Below are 23,350 nucleotides of genomic sequence, written 5' to 3'. Positions count from 1 at the left end.
AAGAGAAGCAGAATGGTATATTAGTATATGAGGACTGCCATAACAAAGGACCATAGTCTGGATGGCTTACACAACAGAAATTTATTGTCTCACAGTTTGGGAGGCTAGAAGTCTTAGATCAAGGTGTTGGCAAGGTCTGTTTCATCTGAGGGCACTAGGAAGAATCTGTCCCATGCCTCTCTCCTGGTTTCTGGTGTTTCGTTGGTGATCTTTGGATTTCTTGGGTTGCAAGTACATCAACACTCCAATCTCCTCCTTCATGTTCAAATGGCATCTCCTTGTGTATGTGTCTATGTCCAAATTTCCTCTTTTATAAGACACCATTCATACCAGATCAGGGTTCACCATACTGTAGTCTGACCTCATCCTAACTAACAAATTACTTCTAGAACAACCTTATTTCCAGATAAGTTCACATTCTGTAGTACTGGGGATTAGGGTCTCAACATACAAATTTTGACATTTTTCAACTCATAACAAATGGTTTGGTAGAAAGAGCATATATTTTGGAGTCAGACAGACTGGGCTTGAGCCTTGCATTTGCCATTGCTTTTTATTTTATCATCTTTAAAATGAGGATGATATATTTGATAGAATCATTTGTAAAATGATAAATCACTGGTAAAATGAAATACTATGTTATGAATCACCAGTTAAGGAAAAAATATTTCCAATTAAATAATGGCATGTCATCAATTATAGCATGCATCTCAACTTTAAATATGTTAAATTGTGAAATAAAAGTATGTTTTTTAGCTGATGAAGATAAAGAAAGACTGATGACAATATGTAAGGTGCCATCTGTGAGAAGGTATGAAGGTGTACAATAATGGTGTATCATTTTATCTCTCACCCCTTCCATTGCCTGAGCAGAAAAGTTACCATCACCATTGGTTATCACCCAACTTGCCATCCATTTCAAGGAAAAGTGAAATAATTTACTGGGCAGAGGTCAAAATGATTTTCTAAAAAGGTAGTTCTGTGAAATGTATTATTCCCCCCAAATTTTTGTGATTGCTTTAAGTTGGGGGTGACTTCTGGAGTTTCTCTCTGGAAGACCCCACTCTTTATTCCCATCTTGGCTAATAAATCCATTCACGTGGATTGTTTTGAGAACCAGAAAGCGCTTGGAGAAGTTTCTCTATTTGTTCAGCTGGGGTCGAAGTTGAGTTGCACTAATTGGAAACACTACTAGATGCAAGAGGTGTGTAGTTCTGTGTTAACCAGGACTAACCTCCACAATGTAGAATATTTTGCATCCAGTGATGTCACCCCATTATTGTGACAACCCAAAATGCCCCTACACATTTACAAATGCTCCCTGGAAAAGTGAATATTGCCCCCATTGAGAACCACAAAGCTGGATGAATGTGTCAGGGTGCAAGGTCAGCTTCTGCCTAGGATTTCATGATAAGAAGAAGCAAAGGCTGCCAATATCAGGCATGTTTTCAGTTTTGGAAATTGATGAGCAGACCCTTAATCCATGTGGCAGATCAGTCAGCCAGGCAGCCAGAAATGATGCAACCTCGGCATGTAGACTATATCACAAAAATGGCACCAGTAAATTTGTTTCCACATGTGACTCTTTATATAACCGGCAAAGTGTTAAAGAGTTGTAGTCCTATCAGAGTAGAATATTCACTTAAATTGAAAATAAAAGCCATATCTCACTAGCACCAACCTATCTTTGTTAAGTGGTTTTGAGACTCACAATTTGTTTGTTGCAGCTATAGGACAGTCACTTGAAATCAGCAGCCACAAACAACTGAAATCCTGAAATTGAATAATGCTGTTTCTGGTGACTCAGTGATTTTATTTTATTATATAAATTTTTTGTGATTTAATATGTTCTCTTGGAACTTATATGGTTTGAAAAATTGTCTGTAATAAGTCCTTTACTTTTGAATGTAAAAAGAAGCTTTATATTCTTTATTCAGAGAAAATTAATTTCTTCCTCCCTCACTAAATAGATATTTAAATAATATCAATTTGAAAGATACCTAATTATTATCTTGCCCTGAGGGACCTCATATCTCTCTCTGGCCCATGATGTCATTCTTCACCAGCTCCTGTTACCCTGGCGATAAGGGCTTGTTCTACAGAAAACCTTAGTCCGCTCAGTAACTGGCATCAATTTTGGTCCCTGCTTTTACCTTCTCCCCACTAATAGCATCACATTGTTTACTGCTCACCTTCCAATGACTTCACCTTTGCCTGTGGCAGTTCTAGCTCTTGGCAGCCCAAGGGAGCAGATGGCCATTCTGTGCATGGTCTTGAACTGTTTCTTAATGACATACTGACCTCGTCCCCTACACAATTCAGTCTGGTTTGGTTTGGTTTGAGCAGTGCTCAGGATCCCCATTGTATCTCCAGTATGCCTAGTGGACAAACCAGATCACTAGAGACACAACCACAAGCTCATCCAATGACTTTCTCCATAAGTTCCTCATTTTACATCTGTTGTTGGGCTTGTGCATTACTTTGAGCAATAGGGTTTAGGTGCAAAAGCTTCAAATTTGCATGACTATATACCATAGACGTGAAACACACAGATTCATGAGTTTAACTACCTAGGTTCAAATCCTACCTTTTGCAAACTGAAATTGGGAAAATTATAGGTCTAACTTCCCATTAAAGGGGATAATAATAGTACCTTCCTCATAACATTGTTATAAGGATTAAAAGAGAGTGCCTGTCAACAGATTTGAATGGACACTTAACAAAAAAATATATACAGATAACAAATAAGCATATGAAAAGATGCTCAACATCGTTAGTTATTAGGAAAGTTCGAGTTAAAACCACAATGAGATACCGCTACACACGTTTTAGAATTTAAAAAGTTAAACATATGCTGATTTTACCCCTAAGTATTTGTCCAAGAAGAAATATATGTCCACACAAATGCTTGTACATGAATATTCATTCAGTTTTATGTATAATAGCCAAATTGGAAACAATCCAAATGTCTATCAATGGAATATTACTCAGCAATAAAATAGATGAACCATTGGTGCATATAAGAGTGAATAAATTTCAAAATAACTGCTTGAGAATGGGGGTAAGGGAAAGATGATAGGAAGGAGTTACATAGGTGCATGAGGAAACTTCTGAGGGTAATGGTTATGTTTACTATCTTGATTATGATGGCTTCACATATATACGTATGTCAAAACTTATTGATTTGCATAGTTAAAATAGATGTTTATTATATGTCTATTATACTTGAATAATGTATTTCTTAAATTTTATTTTATTATTAGTTTCGAGTATATAGTACATTGGTTAGACGTTTATGTAGTTTATAAAATGATCTCCCTAATTGCTCTTTTTCTTCTCTGGCTCTCTACCTAGCCATTATATTAATGCTAACATCATTCCCTATGCTGTGCTCCCCATCCCCAAATAATATATTTTTATTTTTTTATTTTATTTTATTTTTTTAGGTGAGACAACCCTTGGTTGACCTCACAGATTACAAGGAGTCATTATTTTAAATTATTTTAAATTTTTTATTATTTTAAATTTTTTTATGAATAATATATTTTTAAAGTATCTATGACATAGCAGGCCTTCCATAAATATTACCTATTATAAAACTTTAGTGTTATACAGAAAAATGTTTTAGATGAAATTTTTAAAAGAGCGTCTCATCAAAAGCAATATTCAGTGTTTGATTCTATCACCATCATGCCATAACCCAGCTGCATTTTTTCATTTCTTTCAAGGGATGCTCATATATAAGCTCAAATTAAGAAAAATAGTCCAGGCTTTGTGGTCAGAAGGCAGGAGTTCAGGTGCCCACTGTATTATCTATTATTTTATGCTGATATTTGACCTTGATTTTTCTCATATATAATAGTATGTATTACATCACATGATTGTTATAAGTATCAACTTTTAAAAAATGGATGTGAGCATTTTGTGCAAACTGTAAAGCAACATGAGTATATCAGTCACGACAAATAGGAAAGAGAGGAGATAAGCAGTTTTTGCAGCCTGGGTAACAAAGGGCCAGCAAGATTAAAATAAACCTGACAAAAAATCTTCACGTAAGAGCAAGAGATAGACCCTGTTGACTTCCCTTACGCTGGTATTTCTACATCAGAATTACCTGGGACACTCTTAAAAATACAGATTTCTGAGTTCCACCTTATACTTACTGAGTCAAAATTGCTGGGGGTAGGGAATAGGAATTTGAGTTTTAAATAAAGTTGTTTGATTGGTTCTGATGCAGCCAGTAGCACCAGTCAGAGGATAGTCTTTTAGAAACAATCACCTTGACCTTAATGCCTCTCAGTGAGAACCATGAGCTACCCTAGGCTCTGTGGCTCAGATTAAACCTGGCTTTAGTCTCTGGAAAAAATAATGCATCTCCCATAATGGCTGAGAATGCAGAAAGATTTGAAATACCTTACAAATAAGCATTTAGTATTGAGAGCATGTCTTCTATCACCATTTTCCTTCTTTTCCTGAGCACCTGTGTGCTGTTAGGATTCTTCCTGGCCTTGAGATTATCTCTGGAAATTACCTATCTTGGTAATGTAAATGTACATTGCTTAATTTCTTTCTAATCAGTCATTTCCCTCAACAAAACAAGTCATCCAGTGTCGCATACTGGCAGCTTGCTTTGGATAGCCTATCTGAGCTGTGTATCTTAATGCCAACATGAACTTCATATGTATATGGGATCAATCATCATCTGAAAATCAAGAAGTGAGAAGAAAGGCAGCAGGACTGGTGCACATCAGCTATTTGTGCCATTTGGTTAAAGCAGAAGAACAAAGTCTAGAATTGGATGGAATTTCTATCTCCTGTTTCTATCATCTAAACCTGCCTAGGACTGTATTCTGTATTCACAAGGAGAGAAAGTTCATTTTCTCTGTCATGAGGATGTCAAATCCACTTATAAGTTACTTCTTGGGAGTTATTTTGAAATCCTCTATCAAAAGACACCACATGAAGATAATTAAATCTCTTATTGTATGGCTCATTATCCTACAAATTTGGATCAGATGTTGCAAAAATGCCTGTAGGGACCAGGCAGAGAAAAGAGCTTGGAAAATGGAGAATGAGGTTCCATTCTGAGCTGGGCAGTTATCAATTGTTGCCATGTGTGAATGTGGTCTCAGTTTGCCAGATATTCTCATTTTTTTTTCCCCCAAAAGGTGGGCAATGGAAATAGCCCCTCTTTTATGTTGGCAAATTAAAGGAAATTTTCTTTTAAGTAGGAAAAACAAAACACCTCCAAGTCAGCCTGAACTTGCAGACTACCAGTTTCTGACATCTGATTTTATACTATTATTCAAAACTATGATCTTTTAACAACTGGAAAAAAAATTATGCTCATGCAGTAAGTCCTTGTACCCATACAATTGGCCAATGATATATTCAGTCCTGTCCCCCATAAGGAACATTATATATAAAAATGTAAAATTTAACTCAAATAGGAGCCAAGTCTTCAGGGAAGCCAGAGTAGTCAAAAACGTTGGTCTGAACAATAGCTTTTGTAAAATGCTAATCAACAGTAGGTCGGGATTTGATTTTCTATATGTTGGACAGGGACAAAACTAGAACCATATTCTCCTTCTCTTTGCAACCTAGATTGTCCATCCCATCGGGATAGCAGAAGGTGTTCCTTGTAAATGGCATTGTGTATTTTTACATGTGACAGCCTTATAAGAAAATAACCTTTGTGGTAAGGTTATCAGCTAGAAACAGATGGCATATCCAGAGACTTTCCTCTAAAGGGTCAAACTCTTTACTGAGGGACTCTTTTCAGGGGCATGGGCAGGGATAAGGGAACCCACAAAGGATGGTGAGGCATCTGAGACATCAGGGATAGCAACAGCAGGAAGCCGTTACCACCCCAGGGTCTGAAGAGAGGGAGAGTGGGTGCTGTGCTACCAGATTCCAGCAAAAGCTCGCTCTGTGGAAGGGAGTCAGCTAGCAGACTCTACGTGTGCAGAGCCATGGAGCCACTGCCTGCACCTCTCCGTCCCCCCACTCTCTGGTTTCCTGCCAGGTCCCTCCTTTGGCTGACTCCAACAAGAACCTGGAGGGTAAGGGAGCCCGGGAAATTCAATCCAAAGAGGTCATCCTCCAGGGGCACACAGTAGGGTGGAGAGTGCCAGATATGGATCTGAGAGAAGGGGGCAAATGGAGAGTTATTATCATGGAAGGCAAGGGGAATCATCGCTCATGGAATGTTAGAGCAGAAAAGGACTTTTCATCCTCTAATCCTCATTTTGTTGGTGGGGAAACTGAGGCTCAGAGAATTGAAATGACTGAGTAAACATTATAAACCCGATAAAAGACATACTTGAGACCAAAGGCAGTTATCTTCATATTCATTCTCCTGTCTTTTCCACCTCATTATGCTCGGAATTGTGAGTTACGAAACTCACATTAGAGCAGAATTGGCTAAAATGGGGCACCAACAGGATCATTTACCATTACTGCACCCATCAGACATCACCAATCTATTATCAATTTCTTCCTTCCTGAGCCCAGATGCACCCTCAGACTCCTTCTCATCCTGAGGCTCCAGGCAGCCACTAATAATCAGTCCATCTTGTTACCCTCTTACCTAACAATACAACATGCTATAAATCTTTAAATACAAAGCCTCAGATTATCCTGTATAATAAGATTTTCCACCTTGATGCATAGCCAATTCTCTGAGGATGCATCCTTGAAGACATTTGAACTGCTTGCCCCGGTGACTTGATGAAGGGCATTTACAATTTGGAAGAAGGTGAAGCACCATAAAATTAATTTGCTTAAAGTTTAATAATAAAAAGTCCTAATCTCTGGTGGGTTCTCTTTCTCCTTGCAGGTTGACAGAACAGAAGTGATTCGCACCTGCATAAATCCAGTGTATTCAAAACTGTTTACCGTGGACTTTTACTTTGAAGAGGTGCAGCGCCTGCGATTCGAAGTCCATGACATCAGCAGCAACCACAATGGGCTGAAGGAGGCTGACTTCCTGGGTGGCATGGAGTGCACACTTGGCCAGGTGGGTCAACAGATGTCCTTCCCTCCCTCTTGTCTTCTCAGGGCCTTTCTTTCTCCCTGTTTTTTCTTGCTTCTCTCATTCGACCCTTACTTTCGTTCTCCTGTGGATTTTATTTTCTTTTACATGTAGCACTTTATGACTTCCCATGCATTCTCATATACAGTATATTTAATATTATATTTACATAGGAATGATGCTGTAATTATGTAGAGAGTTACTTATTTTACAAAATTAATCATTTTCTCTTCTGAAATCCTTCATTTATTTAACAGCTATTTATTGAGCATTTACTCTCGTTGTGGATATGTTACAGCCATATCCTGATACATTACACATTTTCATCTCCTAACTCAACTATTAGAATCCTCATGCAGGGAATATTACTCATTCACATATATTCCAAGCTTCTAGCGCCAAAAATAGCTCAGGAGAGCTATTTGACTAAAGATATTTGGTGAATGAATAAATGCTTTTACTTAATATTTGCAACAATTATATGAAATAAACATCATTATTATATCTATTTATCAGTGAAAAATCCAAGCTCAAAAAGATTAAGCCTAAGGCACCACACTAAAAAGTGGAAGAGCTAGAACTTGAACCAGGTTCGCCCCATTCCAAACTCCATCATTTTGCTTCTATAACCCCTTTCCCTTTTCCTACCATTTCTGCTGTACTCAGAATTTTAGAAGGTGCTAATGAGAGATCTAAATGAAGAAGTAGTCCCTATATCCAAGAACTAGACACTCTAATTGGAGAGGGCACACTCTATGCATCTCAAATAGAGCAATTTATGACACTCCTTAAGCTATAGTGAGACAAGATATCCTGGACTCTATACATAGTGTCATGGGCCTTCAGGGAAGGGAGAGCTTTTTGCTAGGTAGAATCAAAGAAGGCATTGTGGAACCAAACTTTGAAAAAATATGGCCCAGAGATTGAAGAAGGAGGAGGAAAGCCTTTTAAGTAAGAAAGCAATGTAAAGAAGGCATAGAGATCAGAACAACAGTGGCAGGATTAAGAGGCGGAGGAAACCAGTTTCACTGAATGAAGGTCAGATGCTAAATTACTGTGAAACCAATGAGGCTTAAACTTCAGAGACCCTTTCTCATGTGGACCCCTTCCAGGGCTCTGTGTCACATTTTTATTTGCGGTTTTATACTGTATTCTCAGGGAAGGATTCTAAATTATATGAGCCTCAAACTCCACAAAATCTGTATCAACCCCATGCAGAGATAAGGGTTTGATTTAGAAACTAGTGTAAAAGGGTCTGCCTGGCAAAGAGATGGCACATATGCATGTACGTTTGGTTTTTGTTCATTTGTTTGTATATTTGTTTTTACCCTGACTCATGCCACTTATCATTAAAAGAAATTTCTCCCATGTGAGCCCTGAGTGACAAAATAAACAGTGCCCTCAATTACCATTTTCTAGCAAATATAGTGATTAATTCTGTAGGATTGTTCCATGTTCCTTTAATGAAAGCCAAAAGCCCAATGTGAACGTACAGCTGCTGGGAGGCAGACAGAGAATCTGACATAGTATTAATAAATATAATCTCTATCATGACTTTTAGAAAGAGTTGATGGGAGATATAGTTCTAAGGTCTTGTCAGGTACAGAGCCTAATAAGTAGGCATTGAATGAATGAGTGAGTAAATGCATGAATTTGAGGTGGAATTCTGTAATGTATAAATAAAATTAAAAGATGATTAAATGGCATCTTTTATAGATATAAATGAGCCACATCAAAATGCTCTCTTAGACCCTGGGCATCCCTTATGTATAAAAGTTATATTCTATCCTAAGAAATAAATGTAGATTCACGTAGGAGTCATGTGAATAAAAGATCTTTTTCATTTAAAGTTTTGATCATTTTGTCTAGTGAATTACATCTTTAATCTTTCATGAACCTCATCTTTTTGGCAGCCAGTAAATCCCTGACCCTCTACTTTGTGCCAGGCATTGTGCTAGATGCCAGCAATATAGTGGTGAGCCAGAAACGTCCCTGCCCTCAAGCAGCTTACAGTGTAGTTGCGGATAAAGGGAGAAGCAAATAATCACACAAACAATTAATTAAATTACAACTGTTATAATCATTGTTAAGTAGAACTGTAGAATAGAGGGGCAAATACTAAGAGAATGGTGTCGAGTGGAAAGGAGGTCATAGAAGGCTTCCAACGGGAAGTGACATTTACACCAGAATGCAAAGGGACAGCGAGAGTGCATCAGGTGAGAAGAAAGAGGAAACGCACTCCAAGCAGATGGGAAAATTGTGTACAAAGCCTCTGGATTCAGGAAGGAGTTTGGCTTATGGTACAGAGTATCTTCGTTTGAGTTTCCCAAGAAGCTGATTCTGATATAGGAAGTCAAAGGAGGTGAAGGGAAAACCATAGGGGAGTGAAAACGTATGACAGGAGAAGGAAGGCAGACTGTGAGGGCGTGTCGTCAAGCCAGCTCCACTATGGGTAACTGGAGCTTAATTCTGCTGGGGAAATTCTGGAAGCCAGTGTACAGCAAACACCACAGAGTTATCTCACCCTAAGGATGAGGGAAGCGGGGTATTTATACACTTGGGGATATATCTACTCTCATTAGTCTTTGAGGGCTGTTCCCAGGGTGGGAACATTAGTCTCCCAGCACTTCTAGCTTATTTCATAGGCAGCAAAGCAACCTCCAAAGACCAGGAGAAGCTTGCAAGCCAAGAAATACAGGTGCAAGTGGTCATAAGTCAGTTATGTGCACTTTAGTCATAGTGCCTGAGATGTGAGCAGGGAGCTGACAGCATCTGCTACACAGACGTTGTTCATTGCCTACTCAATAGCCAATCTCTCCCCTCTTTTATCTATCAGATCATTTTCCACCATGTGACTATGTAGAAAATAACCCTGTCCCTAGCTCAAGAGTCAATCCTGAGTAATCTCAGCCAGTTATATGAATCCCCTCTCCCTTCACCAGAGATTGGTTTAGGAGAGGGCTTGTGACCAGTTATAGCAAATAAGACATCAGAGTTATTCTTGGAAAGGTTTCCTAGCCTAAAAAAAAGAGACACAACTGAAGAAAGAGTTCCTCTCTGCCTGTGATTCCTGGAACCACTGCAGCCACCTTGCAGCAAGGCTGAGGATGAGAGCAAACATTAAGGGAGGTCAGACCCAGAAGATGTGTAGGCTTAAGCCTGTCATACTGCAGCTAGACCCGACCCTAGCTGTGGACTCACTATAAGAGAATAAAATGTCCTACTGTTAAAGCCCTTCGGGATGGGATTTTCCATTCCTTGAGCTAAAAGCATCATGACTGATGTAGAACATACGAGGACCTGAAAGATGACTGGGCTGTCTGGAGAGGGGTGAGCAAAGGGAAATTTGACGCATACACTGGCTTGATTTTCTTAATCTCTACAGGAATATGTAGAAATGAGCACTGAAGTTGAGATTGTAAATAGTGCTTTATAAATATATTTTGATACTTTTGAAAGAGCTTCCATAATGATAATTTCATTTAAACCTCTTGACAATTCTGGGAGGACAGGCGTCATCATCTGCATTTTATAGTTCAGAAAACCGAGGCTCAGGAAGATTCAGTGTGTTGACAGAGCAAGACCAGAAGTCAGGAGCTTCTGATCCTTAATCCTGAGGTCTTTCTTCTTTTGCGATTTATGAAAAGATAATGTGGAAGGCCACCTGTTCTGAGACCTAACATCATGGCTTAGGTGACGCACGTGAGCAGCAAGTCAGATTTGTTCAGGGTAGCCCTCAGCCATGTGACATGCCAGCCTCTCTGGGTATCTTGTACATTCTTTGACAACCACCCTCTTATATTATCAGCCTTGTGATTGGTGGGATTGACCTTTCCCACACTTTAGGAGCAGACGCTGATTGGCTTAAATCAATTAGAATATCCTATTTTTGTGGCCACAATGATTGGTTCAGGGAAGGGTGTGTAACTAATCAAAGATAATAAGATACAAATACATATTAGCTGAAGTCTTCTGAGAAAGAAGGGTCTGGAAATGGTACCCTTAAAGGGGAGAACATAGAGCTGCAGGGAAAGAAGAAGAAGGGTAACGACATAATATGTGGATAAGGAGGAACAGAAACTGGCATCTCGAAAGGGAGGAACAGAGAAATGGAGAGAAATTGGGTGATATTATTTGCAGGCTAGATAGAGTCTTGTCTGAAGCCATTATTAATTAAATCACTACAGACTCATTCTTTTTGCCACTTGCAACATGGAGTTCTAACTGATTGAGGCATATTCCATAGAACCCCTTTCCCAGGGCATAGCAACCTTTTAAACTGCAAGATACCGTGACCTAGACATAGGCTGCATCTGAGGCACTGTACACAAAGCTCAGTGTACAGGCTTTGGAGCCCGAGGGTCTGGCATCAAATCCCAGCTCCACTGCTTTCTCCAATTACATGTCCAGAGGCAAAGTCCTGCAGCTATTTAAGCCTCGGTTTCATTTGCAAAGTGGAGATAATAGTAGAAATATTGTGAGGATCAAGGAGAGTTCCTGACACAGAGAGCACTCAGGATATAGAGGCTGTTATTAAAGTGATAAGAATCAAGGAAAAGGTGGGAAGAATTGACACTCAGAGGGACCAACACTGTTTCAGGAGTGAAGGTGGAAGTAAAAAGAGTAAAAACATTATGACAGAACACCCGTGTCCTGGGCAGTTAGTAAAAGTGAACTTATAATTTTACCTCGAGCTTGTTGAGAACTTTATTTAGTCAGAGGATTCAGTGTGTGTGTGTGTGTGTGTGTGTGTGTGTGTGTGTGTGTGTGTGTGTGTGTGTGTGTGTTTAATAGTTACTCTTCTTAGACTATTTTTAAGTAAAAATGGTTTCAAATCAGATCTCTGGATAATTTGGGGCAGGAATTTCGATTCCTATCTTGCTACAACTGAAGCCGAAGAGGTAAAATGACTTCCCAGAACCCGTGCAGGCAGTCACACATTCAGAGCCCGTCTCCTCAAGGCCGTCTACAGGTACTTGCTCTGTCCATCTGAGTTTGTCACATTCTCACTCTGCCATGTGAAACAGCAGGACTCATGGCCTTTAGCAGAGGAAAATAGCAGCCCTCAGCAGGCTAGAAATTGGCATTGGCCGTGAGGTTGGTACAAGCACAGCAAGTGACTTAGCACTGAGCAATTACGCCAAATGAAGGTTCACGTCCTCCAAGAGCCCTCAAGGCAGAACTGTGTGTTCTTCGCAGATAGATGAGGGGGGCCAATCACAGAGATGCAGGGTGCTTGGAAGGCTGTGTACTCCTTCTGGGTGAGCTTGGAGACCATCCTTGGATTTCTGTTGGCCAAAAGGAGGCCAGGAGCTAAGCCCTTCACTTGCTGCACCCAGCAGAGGGAGGGCATGCCAGTGAGAGACATAGTCCCTCGGTATCCAGAATAAGCAAGTTGACGTTTAATATGATGCCCTCATTTCCTTTCACTGCTTATTAACTGCTTCATTCGTCTCAATATTTTCCCCTTTTCCATGTACCGATACAGTGGACAATGACTCAGGAATAATAAAAATAATAAATATAGCTGCTAACTTTCTCTAGGCCCTTTTATTTACCAGCTGCTGGGCTGGGTGGTCACTATACCACACCCTATTTAATCACCACATCCCAGGGAGGTAGGAGCTGCCCCTCTCTATTCACATTTGAGGAAACTGAGACTGAGTAAAGCTAGGTAACTTATTCAGCGATGTCACATAGCTCATAAGAGATGGAGCTGGAACTTGAATGCAGCTAAGTTTGGCTCCTAAGTCCTTCATGATATTTTCCATTTACTCTAACAGCTTGTTACTAACTAGTGTAAATTATGATATAGGGTAAACCCATTATCCAAATTCAGTGGTTGCCCCTGAGTTTCATCATCATGTTCCTTGTAGGCATTTTCTCTCCTCCATGGCTTGGAAGACAGTTGTGACTGTGCAAAGTCCTCTGCTTTCCATTGCCATGTGGCTCTTCTTTAGTGTATTTCTTCCCCCCAAATTCAGAGGGCATCTCTTAAAAGAACCAAGAACATCCTGCCTTATGTTCTCGTAAGTAGGTCAGGGAAATCTGTGACCCCTTGAGAAATCGTCAACCGCTGAGGCTCTTACCTTATTCATGAGAGAGGGATCATGCATTGTCTTCCCTCAGAGCAGCTTTTCTCTAATTCAAACTATATCAGAATCACCTAGAGGTTTGCTAAAACACAGTGTGCTGGGCCCCAGCCCCAGAAGTTCTGATTCAGAAGATTTGGCAAGAGACCCAGTATTTGTATTTCTAAGTGATGGGGATGCTATTGGTTGGGGGCCACACTTTGAGAACCACTGTCCTAGAGTCTTGGGGGGAGGGATATTAATGAATAATGGACACTGTATCATTAGTTTTCATTATGAAAGAACTAATGTTTGGGGCAATTGTTTGAAGAAATAAAGGAGGACAAAGAAAACATCTGGAGGGCAGGAAAAAAAACTGTCTCATAAAGTTTACAGGCTCACAAACAATCATGTACATGGATTCGAGTGTTCTTGGTGAAGATCTTGATTTCCAGAGTTTGTTCCTCCCATCTACTAAATGTAGTTCAATGGACTATTATCCAGATTGTTGGTTCCTTTCCTGACACAAGTGAATATTAGGATTACAGCAAGTACAATAGATCCGGAAAGGACTGACAGACCATGAGCTATCAATGATCAATAGGAATTTGGTCTCAGATTGGAATGGACCCATTTGGAAGACACAAGATATGGCAATGCAGAGGGTGACTTCCAAACTCAATGCAATGCCCATAGTGAGATTCCACAGGTTGGCATTTTGTTGCATAATATCTAATATCCTCATGGCATAAAATTGATGACCCAGGGAAGTCTAATTTGCACATTACAGCCAGCAACTCATTTCCCTTCTGCTTCTCACATGAAAAGCTTTCCCTAACTTTGCAGAACTACCGCAAGCAGAAGCCATATGAGTGATGAATGATGTAATAAATAAATACTGTTATCTCAGCTCCTATAAACTGGCTAAGAAATTCTGGGATGCAGTGCAACTTTTAATGCTGACTGCTTGTTCTGTTTATTGGGAGGTGGATTCAGGTAGGGTGATCATGAATAAGTAAGCCCTTAGTTCTCCAAGGAGAATAAAATTAATTCCTGCCTTTTTCTTTGTTATCTGTGTCAGACAAGTAATCTTCTTAAATTCAGAGCCTAGGAAAATCCCTTTGCTTTCTCTGGAGTCTTCCTTTTGTACCTTTAAATATCTTTTATGATGTCCTGGACTGGAGTCCTAGATGTGCCACCAGCTCCCTGTGTGATCTTGGGCAGTTTGTTTAACCTCTCTGTGATGCAGTGACCTCATTTATAGAGGGAAGGTTTTGTTTTGATCAATCTTTAAATTCTTTCCAGTTCAATAGTAAATGATTCTCATTCATCTTTTTCCTTTCCCCTTGTCTCTGAAAGTAAGATCTTTTCCTGCATTCTCATCCATTTTCAGGATGCTCTCTATTCCCATCCCCCACCCCACCCTCTTCTTATCTCATGTATCGCTTAGCGTGTCATTCAGCCACAAACTGTATCACATTCCTAAGTGCCCCCACCTCTCTGGAAAGCAACTCCTTGTGTCTACTTAATTTCAAAGTTAGCTTTTAAAAGATATATTTCATAACAATTAAAATAGGTGTGTATTTTACAGGCCCTGTTCCATATACATTCACAGTAATATTATACCTCTCTAACTCCATGTGGTTACAGGGGCAGAGGACAAGAGATATGGAACGGGATGAAAATTTGCAAGGATTGACATGTCACTACTGAGAAGCAGTTCCTGGTATTTGTATTTGGTCCCAACCCTTTAAGCCAAGCTGGTGCGGGCACTGAACCCCCAGCTCACAGCACCAAGGTGGGACCTGGACCTATCCACCTAAACAATAGAGGGAGCCACTCATACCACCCGAGTTTGAAGGTGGCTACCCGGGACCTCTACCACAGCTCCCATTTTTGCTTATTCCCCACCAGCTTTCATTCCCATCCTTCTTCCACCCAAATCGGAACTACTAACTGGAAAAATTCAATCTGAATTCTGTCCCCATGGAATATACACATGCTCTCCCCAACACCTAGCCCTTGCCTTTCCCCTGAAAATGTCTTGCTGTACCTTCTCAATTAACAGCATCTTTGAGTGCCTTATGTAAAAAAATATTCTGTCCTTGGGTTAGTCCCAAAGCCTGAGACACTATAGTACCGTAAACTGAATCATCATTATGCTAATTGATCAAATAACCAGCCAAATAACCAGATAACCAAATAGGCAATTTCCCAAATAATACAGTAGCCTCAAAATTAATTCTCTGCCAAATATTTTTATTTACCAAAAATAAGGTTTCGAGCTATTTCTAAAGTTTACTGCATTTAAAACTTGCAAAAATTTCTGCCTTTTCTTTTTAGTTTAGGCTACTTATAAAATTTAGTTACTGATTATTATAAACTTCTGAATATAAAATGTGTCCATAAGAAGACTAAACTCTCTTTTGTCTTCTCATCTAAAGGCGGAGGATAAAATATGGTACTTGCTCTTAAAGTACCCACTTCTTCATAGACCAAAGGACTAGGAGGACGTATTTGTAATCAGAAAAATTACAAGAAGTATTAGTAAAAACATCATAATATAGCCCAAATGCTAATTTCAAAGAACTCTTATTCAGGTAGAGGAGTATAACACTTACTTAAGTATTATATCAATTTTTAAACATTTGAAGAACTTTAAAACATAAAAAGAATTCTAACCTGAAGAATTGTGGGAAATACTTTCGAGTGAGGTATTTGCTGAGGCTGTGCTCTCTGTTGGGTTTTTGAGAGAGCATTTTGCAGATGCTGCAGGTAGAGCCTTAGTCCCCACTGCATTGCCCACAGGGAAGAGGGTTTGCTTGATAATCTGATGCTGATCATTTATGTTCTTTTTGATTACAGAAGAGACCCAGGAGGGCTTGGAGCACTAATAAATATGTTAAGGAAGCATCCTTAGAACTGCAAAGAGGTTTTGACATTCCCCCAAAGCATAGAAAATCCAGTTCAAGCCTAATTTGGGAAGGAGAATATTTTTATTTTGAATTAACCTAATAAAGTTTAGAGGGAGAAAAAATAACAACTGCTTGAGTTATAAAATCATTCCCAAGTCTTGGTTTCAGATTGGAGGACAAAATGAGGCCAAATATGAATTCCTTAACTTTGGCTTGGGTGGAATGTAAGACTTTAGGGCTTCTCTGAACACCAGGGTAGGTTGGCTGACGCCTCCAGCAAGCTGATTATTACACTTCACCCATTCTTCCTTGGAGTCTGCCCACCAGAAGCCTGAGATCTGTGCACATTCCCAAGCCAGTTTTCAGAAACAAAGGAGCAGAAATTCTTCAAACCTCTCTCTTTCCGATGAGATTCAAACTAAGAAAATTAGTATTTTAGTCCTCTTGGAGATGGAGTTCCAGTGGAATCAGGAAAGCTTTAAATGGAGAAAAAGAGAGAACCAGTGCTGAGTTTATCCAGGGCAGGTCGGGACTGGCTCTCTGATACTCCTGTCATCTGCTTAAATACTTCCAAGGCAGGGTATTCGTTCTTCAGTGGCAGGTGTCCTGATAACAATAGGGTAACCTAGGACTCCTCCATTTGCCCCAGGCCATCCCGGTTTATCCCTATTGTCTTGCTTTAATTATTAATTCCATCCAATTTCATTTTCAAAAGTGTCCCAATTCGGACAGTATACTTTATGGTCCATTTGCAATAATAAATCACTTTGGTAGCTAACGTTTACTAAATGCTAATCATGTTCCAGGCATTTGTGAGCTTGGTGCTATCAACATTATATAATTGTCATCGTCACCATCACCAAAACCGTCACCATCACCATCACCATCACTAAATCAAGATTACTGGTCTCCTTAAGTGGTAGAGCCAAGATGCAACAATAGGTATTTGGATTCAAATTCAGAGTGCTAAGCTATTCCTGCCTTATTCCTAAACTGTACTACCTCTGGGCTTCCATTTCATATGCTTAACAAGAAAAAGATTCATATCCCTTTACAAATCTCACAAGCCTTCCCACTAATTTTCTCATAAATGGTCAGTTGAAGGGAGGAGACTGATATTTGGGGGGCCTTGTTGTATTTCAGGTGTCATATTAAGTGAGGCCAGTATTGTCTCCAATTGATAGATCAAGATCTAGGCTTTGAGAGCTCAACTAATTCATCTGAGATCATGATGACAGCAAGTTGTGGAGCTAAAATTCAAACCTAAGTTGATCTGATTTCAATACCTGCCTCCCCAGTATACCACATTGCTTACCACTCTGTGTTCAATTTCTACAATGCTTTACAGATTGGAAAAAAGTAGAGTGGCAATTCTGCCTAAATGCTATCACTGTAAAACTGCTCACAAAGGTCAAGAAGAAAGCGACCTTTTCCACGAGTTGATAAATTGACTCCTATATCTAAAAAATCTATTCCTCACAGCTCAGGGAGACCTGTGACATCCATCAGCAAATAGACACCCTACTTGTGAGCATTTATCTGAAATACTTCTGAACCAAAGAATCTGAGCAACTTATTGTATTTAAGCTTCATCCTTCCCTTGGCAAAGACCTATTGCTTACATAGCAGTTAAGGATAATGATTGCATGAAAATATCTGATATATATTCATTCATTCATTCATTCATTCATTCATTCAGTGAATAATGCATTTAATACTAACAATAATAGTGAGAAACTGATATACGTATATACGCTTATTCAAATAAATTCATTTACTGGGCATTTACTATATGCCAGACACTTATCTAGATGCTGCCGCCTCAGCCATGAGCAAAGGGGACAAGGCCCTGCTTCCTTGAGGCTCACCTATTCCTATATAATATAATAACTGATAATAATAGTCCTATGAAGGATAACCCACTGGGAAAAAGAATAGAGTGGTGAGAAGGGGGTGGGTGCTGATTTACATAGGAGTGTCAGAAAAACCTATCTAAGCAGAGACCAGAATAAAGTGTGAGCATTAGTCATGAAAGGACATTCGGAAAAGTGTTTTAGGCAGAGAGCAGAGCAACTGTGCTTACACACTGCCAGACCCTATACTGAAAACTTTGTCCCAATTATCTCATTTAATCCTCATAAAACCCCTAGTGGCAATGTACCAGTGTTTCCTTATTTTTCTGCTAAGCACCTGAACCTTGAAGTCACTTGCTCAAGTGCACACCATTTTCAAGTGGGGGAGCCATCAGTTAAATCCAGGCCTCCTGACTCCCAGACAACATCCCCACTACAACGACTGAACAAGTCTGTGCCTCAGCCAGTCTGCAATGCTTGCCAGCATTTTCAACGCAAGATTTAGAGAATGACTGATCACTGGAAAACAACGTTTGCAAAGCCTGCATCATCTATCTGATTCTGCATCTAATTCTGATCTTTTGTAATATTATTTTTGATAACAGACGAGACCTGAGAGGGCCTGGAACACTAATAACAAATGAGTTAAGCATCTTCTTGGGTCCACAAGAACAAGGAGTTTAAATCTTCGTGTCCCCAGGTTCTCCAAATATTGGACTCTGACAACAGCAAGTGGCTCTTGCTCCCGAGACCCTCCTCTAGCTTCTTTAGTGGGCTGTGGGGCCTGCATTACAGGCTCTTCTCCAGAAACTCAAACACATCTTCCACGTGACATCGATGAAAGCCACTCAAGCAAGATCTTCCATCTCTCTCACTATTTGTAGGAAATGGCTCTGGCTCTGTTGTTTTTCCATGCGTAAAGGCAATACAAGCTCATTGCAAAAAACTATTTAGAAATAGAAAGAAAAAGTAATATCATTCTTCATCCCACCACTGAGAAACAGCTGCTAAACATTCTCGTGCATAGTCTTCCATATTTTTTCTACACATGCATATACAAATACTTCTATTTTTAAACAAATATTATACAGGCTTTTCGTTGCTTTTTTCACATCAAAATGTATAGTGAACACCTTTCTATGTTAATGCATATACTTCTATATCATCTATTTTAAGGGCTACATGTTGTTCTGTGATAGTATGCAGGGTGTTCCCATGCTGTGGACATTAAGACCGTTTTCATTTTCCACAATTATGAACAATGCTTTGATGAGCAGCGTATTATATATCTTCATTCTCTCAAGAACTGATATTTTTAGAAAAAAATTAGTAATAGTGAAATACACAGCTGCGCTTTTTAAGGTTCTTGATACAAATTGCCACACATCCATGTAGAAACATTGTAGCAACTTCTACTGCCCTGTACAGCACACAAAAGTACTCTTTCTCCTGCATCCTCAGTAACGCTTCTCATTTTTAACTGTGTTCCTGTTGATGCCTCTTTCAGCACACAAACAAGAAGGCGGCCCTTCCTCCAAACTGAGTGACCACCCCCAGAGCCACGTCTAACCCCAGCCTAAGCGGGGAGCATGAAGAGTGGTGTGATCCCTCAGCTCCCATGTAGTCCTAGGCTGAACCCCACAGGGTTGATTCAGAGGCTGCAGGTGGGATGAGAAGAGGAGACATTGAGAAGGTCGCCTCATTCCTTTTCTTTCTTTCTTCTCACATTCTCCCATCAGCTCCTGTCCTATGTATCACCTGCACATTGGAGACTCCCAGCTCAGGCCTATCCTCTGAACCCCAGACTCATGCATTCAATAGTATCCAGATACTAACTCCGCTCAGTCTCACAGATATCTCAAGCTCAACACCTTCCAAACCAAGCTTACCATCTCCTCTTGCTCTCCCAACTTGCCCCGTCCACCTATCCCTCCTCCCCTATACTTGGCTCCCTGAATGGCACCTCTATCCTCCAGGTGCAGAGGCCTAAAACCTTGGAGATTTCCCTCAACCCTCCCACTCTCTCCACCCCACAGCCCAACCATCAGTCAATCATGATGCCCCATCAATCATCCATCCCTTCTCTCTCCTTCACTTCTAGGACCCCAGTTATTTCTGTGGGGGGATTGATTGGATGGAAGAGAGAAGAGGAGCAAAGACCCTTTGCTAAGCATCTGTGTGTGCCTGATGCTGAGATTTTGTTAATACTCATTATGTATGTGATAAACCCATGGAGTAGATTATATTATCACTATTTCGCAGAAGAGGAAACTGAGCCTCAGGGAGGTTAACCTGCCTGGTCCCACACCAGAGTAAGCATTCTGAGCCTCAAATGTGATTCTTTTTTGAAAAATTTTAATTACAATTGATGTTAAATATTATATTAGTTTCAGGTGTACAGCATAGTGGTTAGACATTTATATAACTTATAAAGCGATTCCCTCAATTAGTCTAGTATGCACCTGGCACCATACATAGTTTTTCCAATGTTATGGACTGTATTCCCTGTATTGTATTTTATATCCCCATGACTATTTTGTAACTGCCGGTTTGTACTTCCGAATCCCTTCACCTTTTTCACCCTGTCCCCTAACCATGCTCATATCTGGCAAACATTTCGTTCTCTGTATCTATGAATTTGTTTCTGTTTTATTTGTTTATTTATATATTTTTTAGATTTCACATATAAGTGAAATCATATCATATTTGTCTTTCTCTGTCTGATTTATTTCACTTAGCATAACTCCCTCTACCTCCATCCACGTTTTTAGAAATAGTAAAGTTTCATTTTTATTTCATTATATATATGTACTACATTTTCTTTATTCGGTTACCTATCAGTGGACACGTAGGCTTCTTCCATACCTTGGTAATTGTAAATAAAGCTGCAGTGAACATAGGGATGCATCTATCTTTTCGAATTAGTGTTTTTTATTTCTTCAGATAAATACTTAGAAGTAGATTGCTGGACTGTAAGATAGTTCTATTTAAAATTTTTTGAGGAACCTCCATTCTGTTTTCCATAGTGGCTACACCAACTTGCAATCCCACAACAATGCGTGAGGTTTCCCTTTTCTCTGCATCCTTGCCCACACTTGTTATTTCCTGTCTGTTTGATAACAGCCATTCTAACAGGTGTGAGGTGATAGCTCATTATGGTTTAAATTTGCATTTCTCTCATGCTTATGACACTGACCATCTTTTCTTATATCTCTTGGCCAACTGTATGTCCTCTTTGGAGAAATATCTATTCAGGTCCTTTACCTGTTTTTTAATCAAATTGCTTGTTTGTTTGGTGTTAAGTTGTATGAGTTCTTTATATATTTTGGATAGTAACCTCTTATTGGATGTATCATTGACGAATATCTTTTCCCATTCAGCAGGTTGTCTTTTTGCTTTGCGATCATTTCCTTTACTGTGCAGAAGCTTTTTAGTTTGATGTAGTCTCATTTGTCTATTTCTTCTTTTGTTTCCCTTGCCCAAGGAGACATAGCCAAAAAATATACTGAGGGAAATCAAACCTCACGTGTGATTCTTGCTGGATGTTTTAATAGCAAGAGTGAAGCTAGGGGGCCAGTTAAGTGTTCTCGGCAGAGGCCTGAGTGAGAGAGACCTCCCCTTTCTGGTAAGCTCCATGAGTGTGAATCACTTCATATATCTGGTAGAGTTTAGCACAGGGCTTTGATTGAGTTCTTCCTCTGTCATTTATGGGAAGCAGAAAGAGTGTAGCAGTTAAGGGAATGGACTCTGGGAGAAGACTGACTGGATTCAAATCCCAGTTCTGCAAATTACTTAGCCTTTCTGTAGTGGGCTAAATGGTGGCCCTAAAAAGATATGTCTACATGCTAAGCCCCAGAATCTGTGAACATGACTTTATTGGACCAAGAGTCTTTGAAGATCTAATTGAGTAAAAGATTTCAAGATGAGATCATCCTGGATCATTCAGGTTGGCCCTAAATCCAGTGACAAGTGTCTTTATAAAAGACCCAGAGAGAACAGACATATACAGGAAAGGAGAAGGCCATGTGAAGGAGCTGAAATAATCTAGCCACCAGCCCAGGCATAATGGCAGGAACCAGAAACTGAAAGAGACAAGATACAGAAATCTCCCGTAGAGCCTGTGGAGGGATCATGACCCTGCAGACACCTTGATTTCAGACTTTCCGCCTCCAGAACCATGAGAGAATAAATTTCTGTCATTTTATGCTACCAAGTTTGTGGTAATTTGTTATGGCAGCCCTAGCAAGATCATATAGTCTCTATACTCAGTTTTCTCATTCATAAATGGGCATGTGATAATACTTATTTCATAGGGCTGTTATGAAAATTAAATAAATCAATACACATAAGGCACATTAGAGCAGTACCTGGCAATAAGTGCTCTCGAAGTAGTATTTATTATGATTCTTTAATAATTGTGTGACCTTAGTTATCTTTAAGTCTCCGTTCCTTTCACCTAGTAACTGGTAATAATAAAAATTGTCTATTTGACCGCCTTTACTCTTATCTACTTCCCCCACTTCTAAACAAACAAACAAACAAACAAACAAATAAATAACCTTAGTCTAACAACCTCAAAGCTGGAATTTGCTTCTTTCACTAAAAAAAAAAAATGTTTGGTCAAAGATTTTCTCTACTTCTCCTCTGTCCTATGGACTACAAATATTTGGTTGCCAACCTCACCGAAGACAAGTCACAGCCTGGCAAATGTGATGGTTGAAAAGATGTCTTGTGCCCTTGACCTGCCAAAACACTATACTCTAGGCATTAGGCTGTTTGGAACTGTGTCTCTTTCCTCTTTCTCCTGGATGCCACGTGGTGAGGATGTGGTGGTAGGGATGGTGGCTTCTGACTAATAACTGAACCAGGTAATTTGTGGTGATGATGGGACCTTACTCCCATCATCAGAGGCAAAGGTGGATAATTAATACACAGTAGTCCTAAATCCCTCTCAGAAACTCTCCCTCCACTCTATCCCTTGCTAATGAAGTCAGAGAAAGGATAAAAGCCTATAATTACACTTGAAGTAATTAGAACCCTACTTAATAGAAAGCTTAAGACAGGAAGCCCAAACCAGTAGATTACCCATTGCCCCCGTCATTCCGAATGCCTCTGTTATTCCGAATCATTCTCCCTAGGGTGGGCCTTTTGTTTCCCCACTGGGAGAGAGGACTGTACTGATTTTACATAAAATGTATACACACATACAGGCACACACACACACTCATGTTGTATATCCTCTCCCCTGAATGGCTGAGAAAGCTTCAGCATTGTACCTTCTTAATTCTTACAACTTTACCTATTAATAAAAAATCTAAATAAGCAGAACAGATTAAGTGTTTTTTATAAATCTTTTTAATCTAATCGTATTGTACTAAAATTGTTCACATGCAACTCTCACGTTCTAGCTCAGTGCTTCTCAACTCTCGTGTGCATGCAGATCACCTGGGGATCTCATTAAAATGCAGATTCTGATTC

General features: G+C 39.7%; 1 protein-coding gene across 2 annotated transcripts in view; it reads left to right on the top strand.

The window, feature by feature from the left end:
* The window catches only part of CPNE4 (copine 4), a 412,001-nt gene that overhangs the window by 253,004 nt on the left and 135,647 nt on the right, over positions 1–23,350 (top strand). For both annotated transcript variants that reach the window (XM_039837137.1, XM_039837136.1), the window contains one exon: positions 6,839–7,018. In XM_039837137.1, the coding sequence (XP_039693071.1) occupies positions 6,839–7,018 (180 nt within the window). The remainder of the gene's footprint in view (positions 1–6,838; positions 7,019–23,350) is intronic.

This window comes from Pteropus medius, unplaced genomic scaffold (genome assembly GCF_902729225.1).
Source record: "Pteropus medius unplaced genomic scaffold, Ma_sr-lr_union100, whole genome shotgun sequence".
NCBI lineage: Eukaryota > Metazoa > Chordata > Mammalia > Chiroptera > Pteropodidae > Pteropus > Pteropus medius.
The sequence above is the reverse complement of the archived record's forward strand: the minus strand, read 5'-3'. Positions and strand labels throughout refer to the sequence as shown.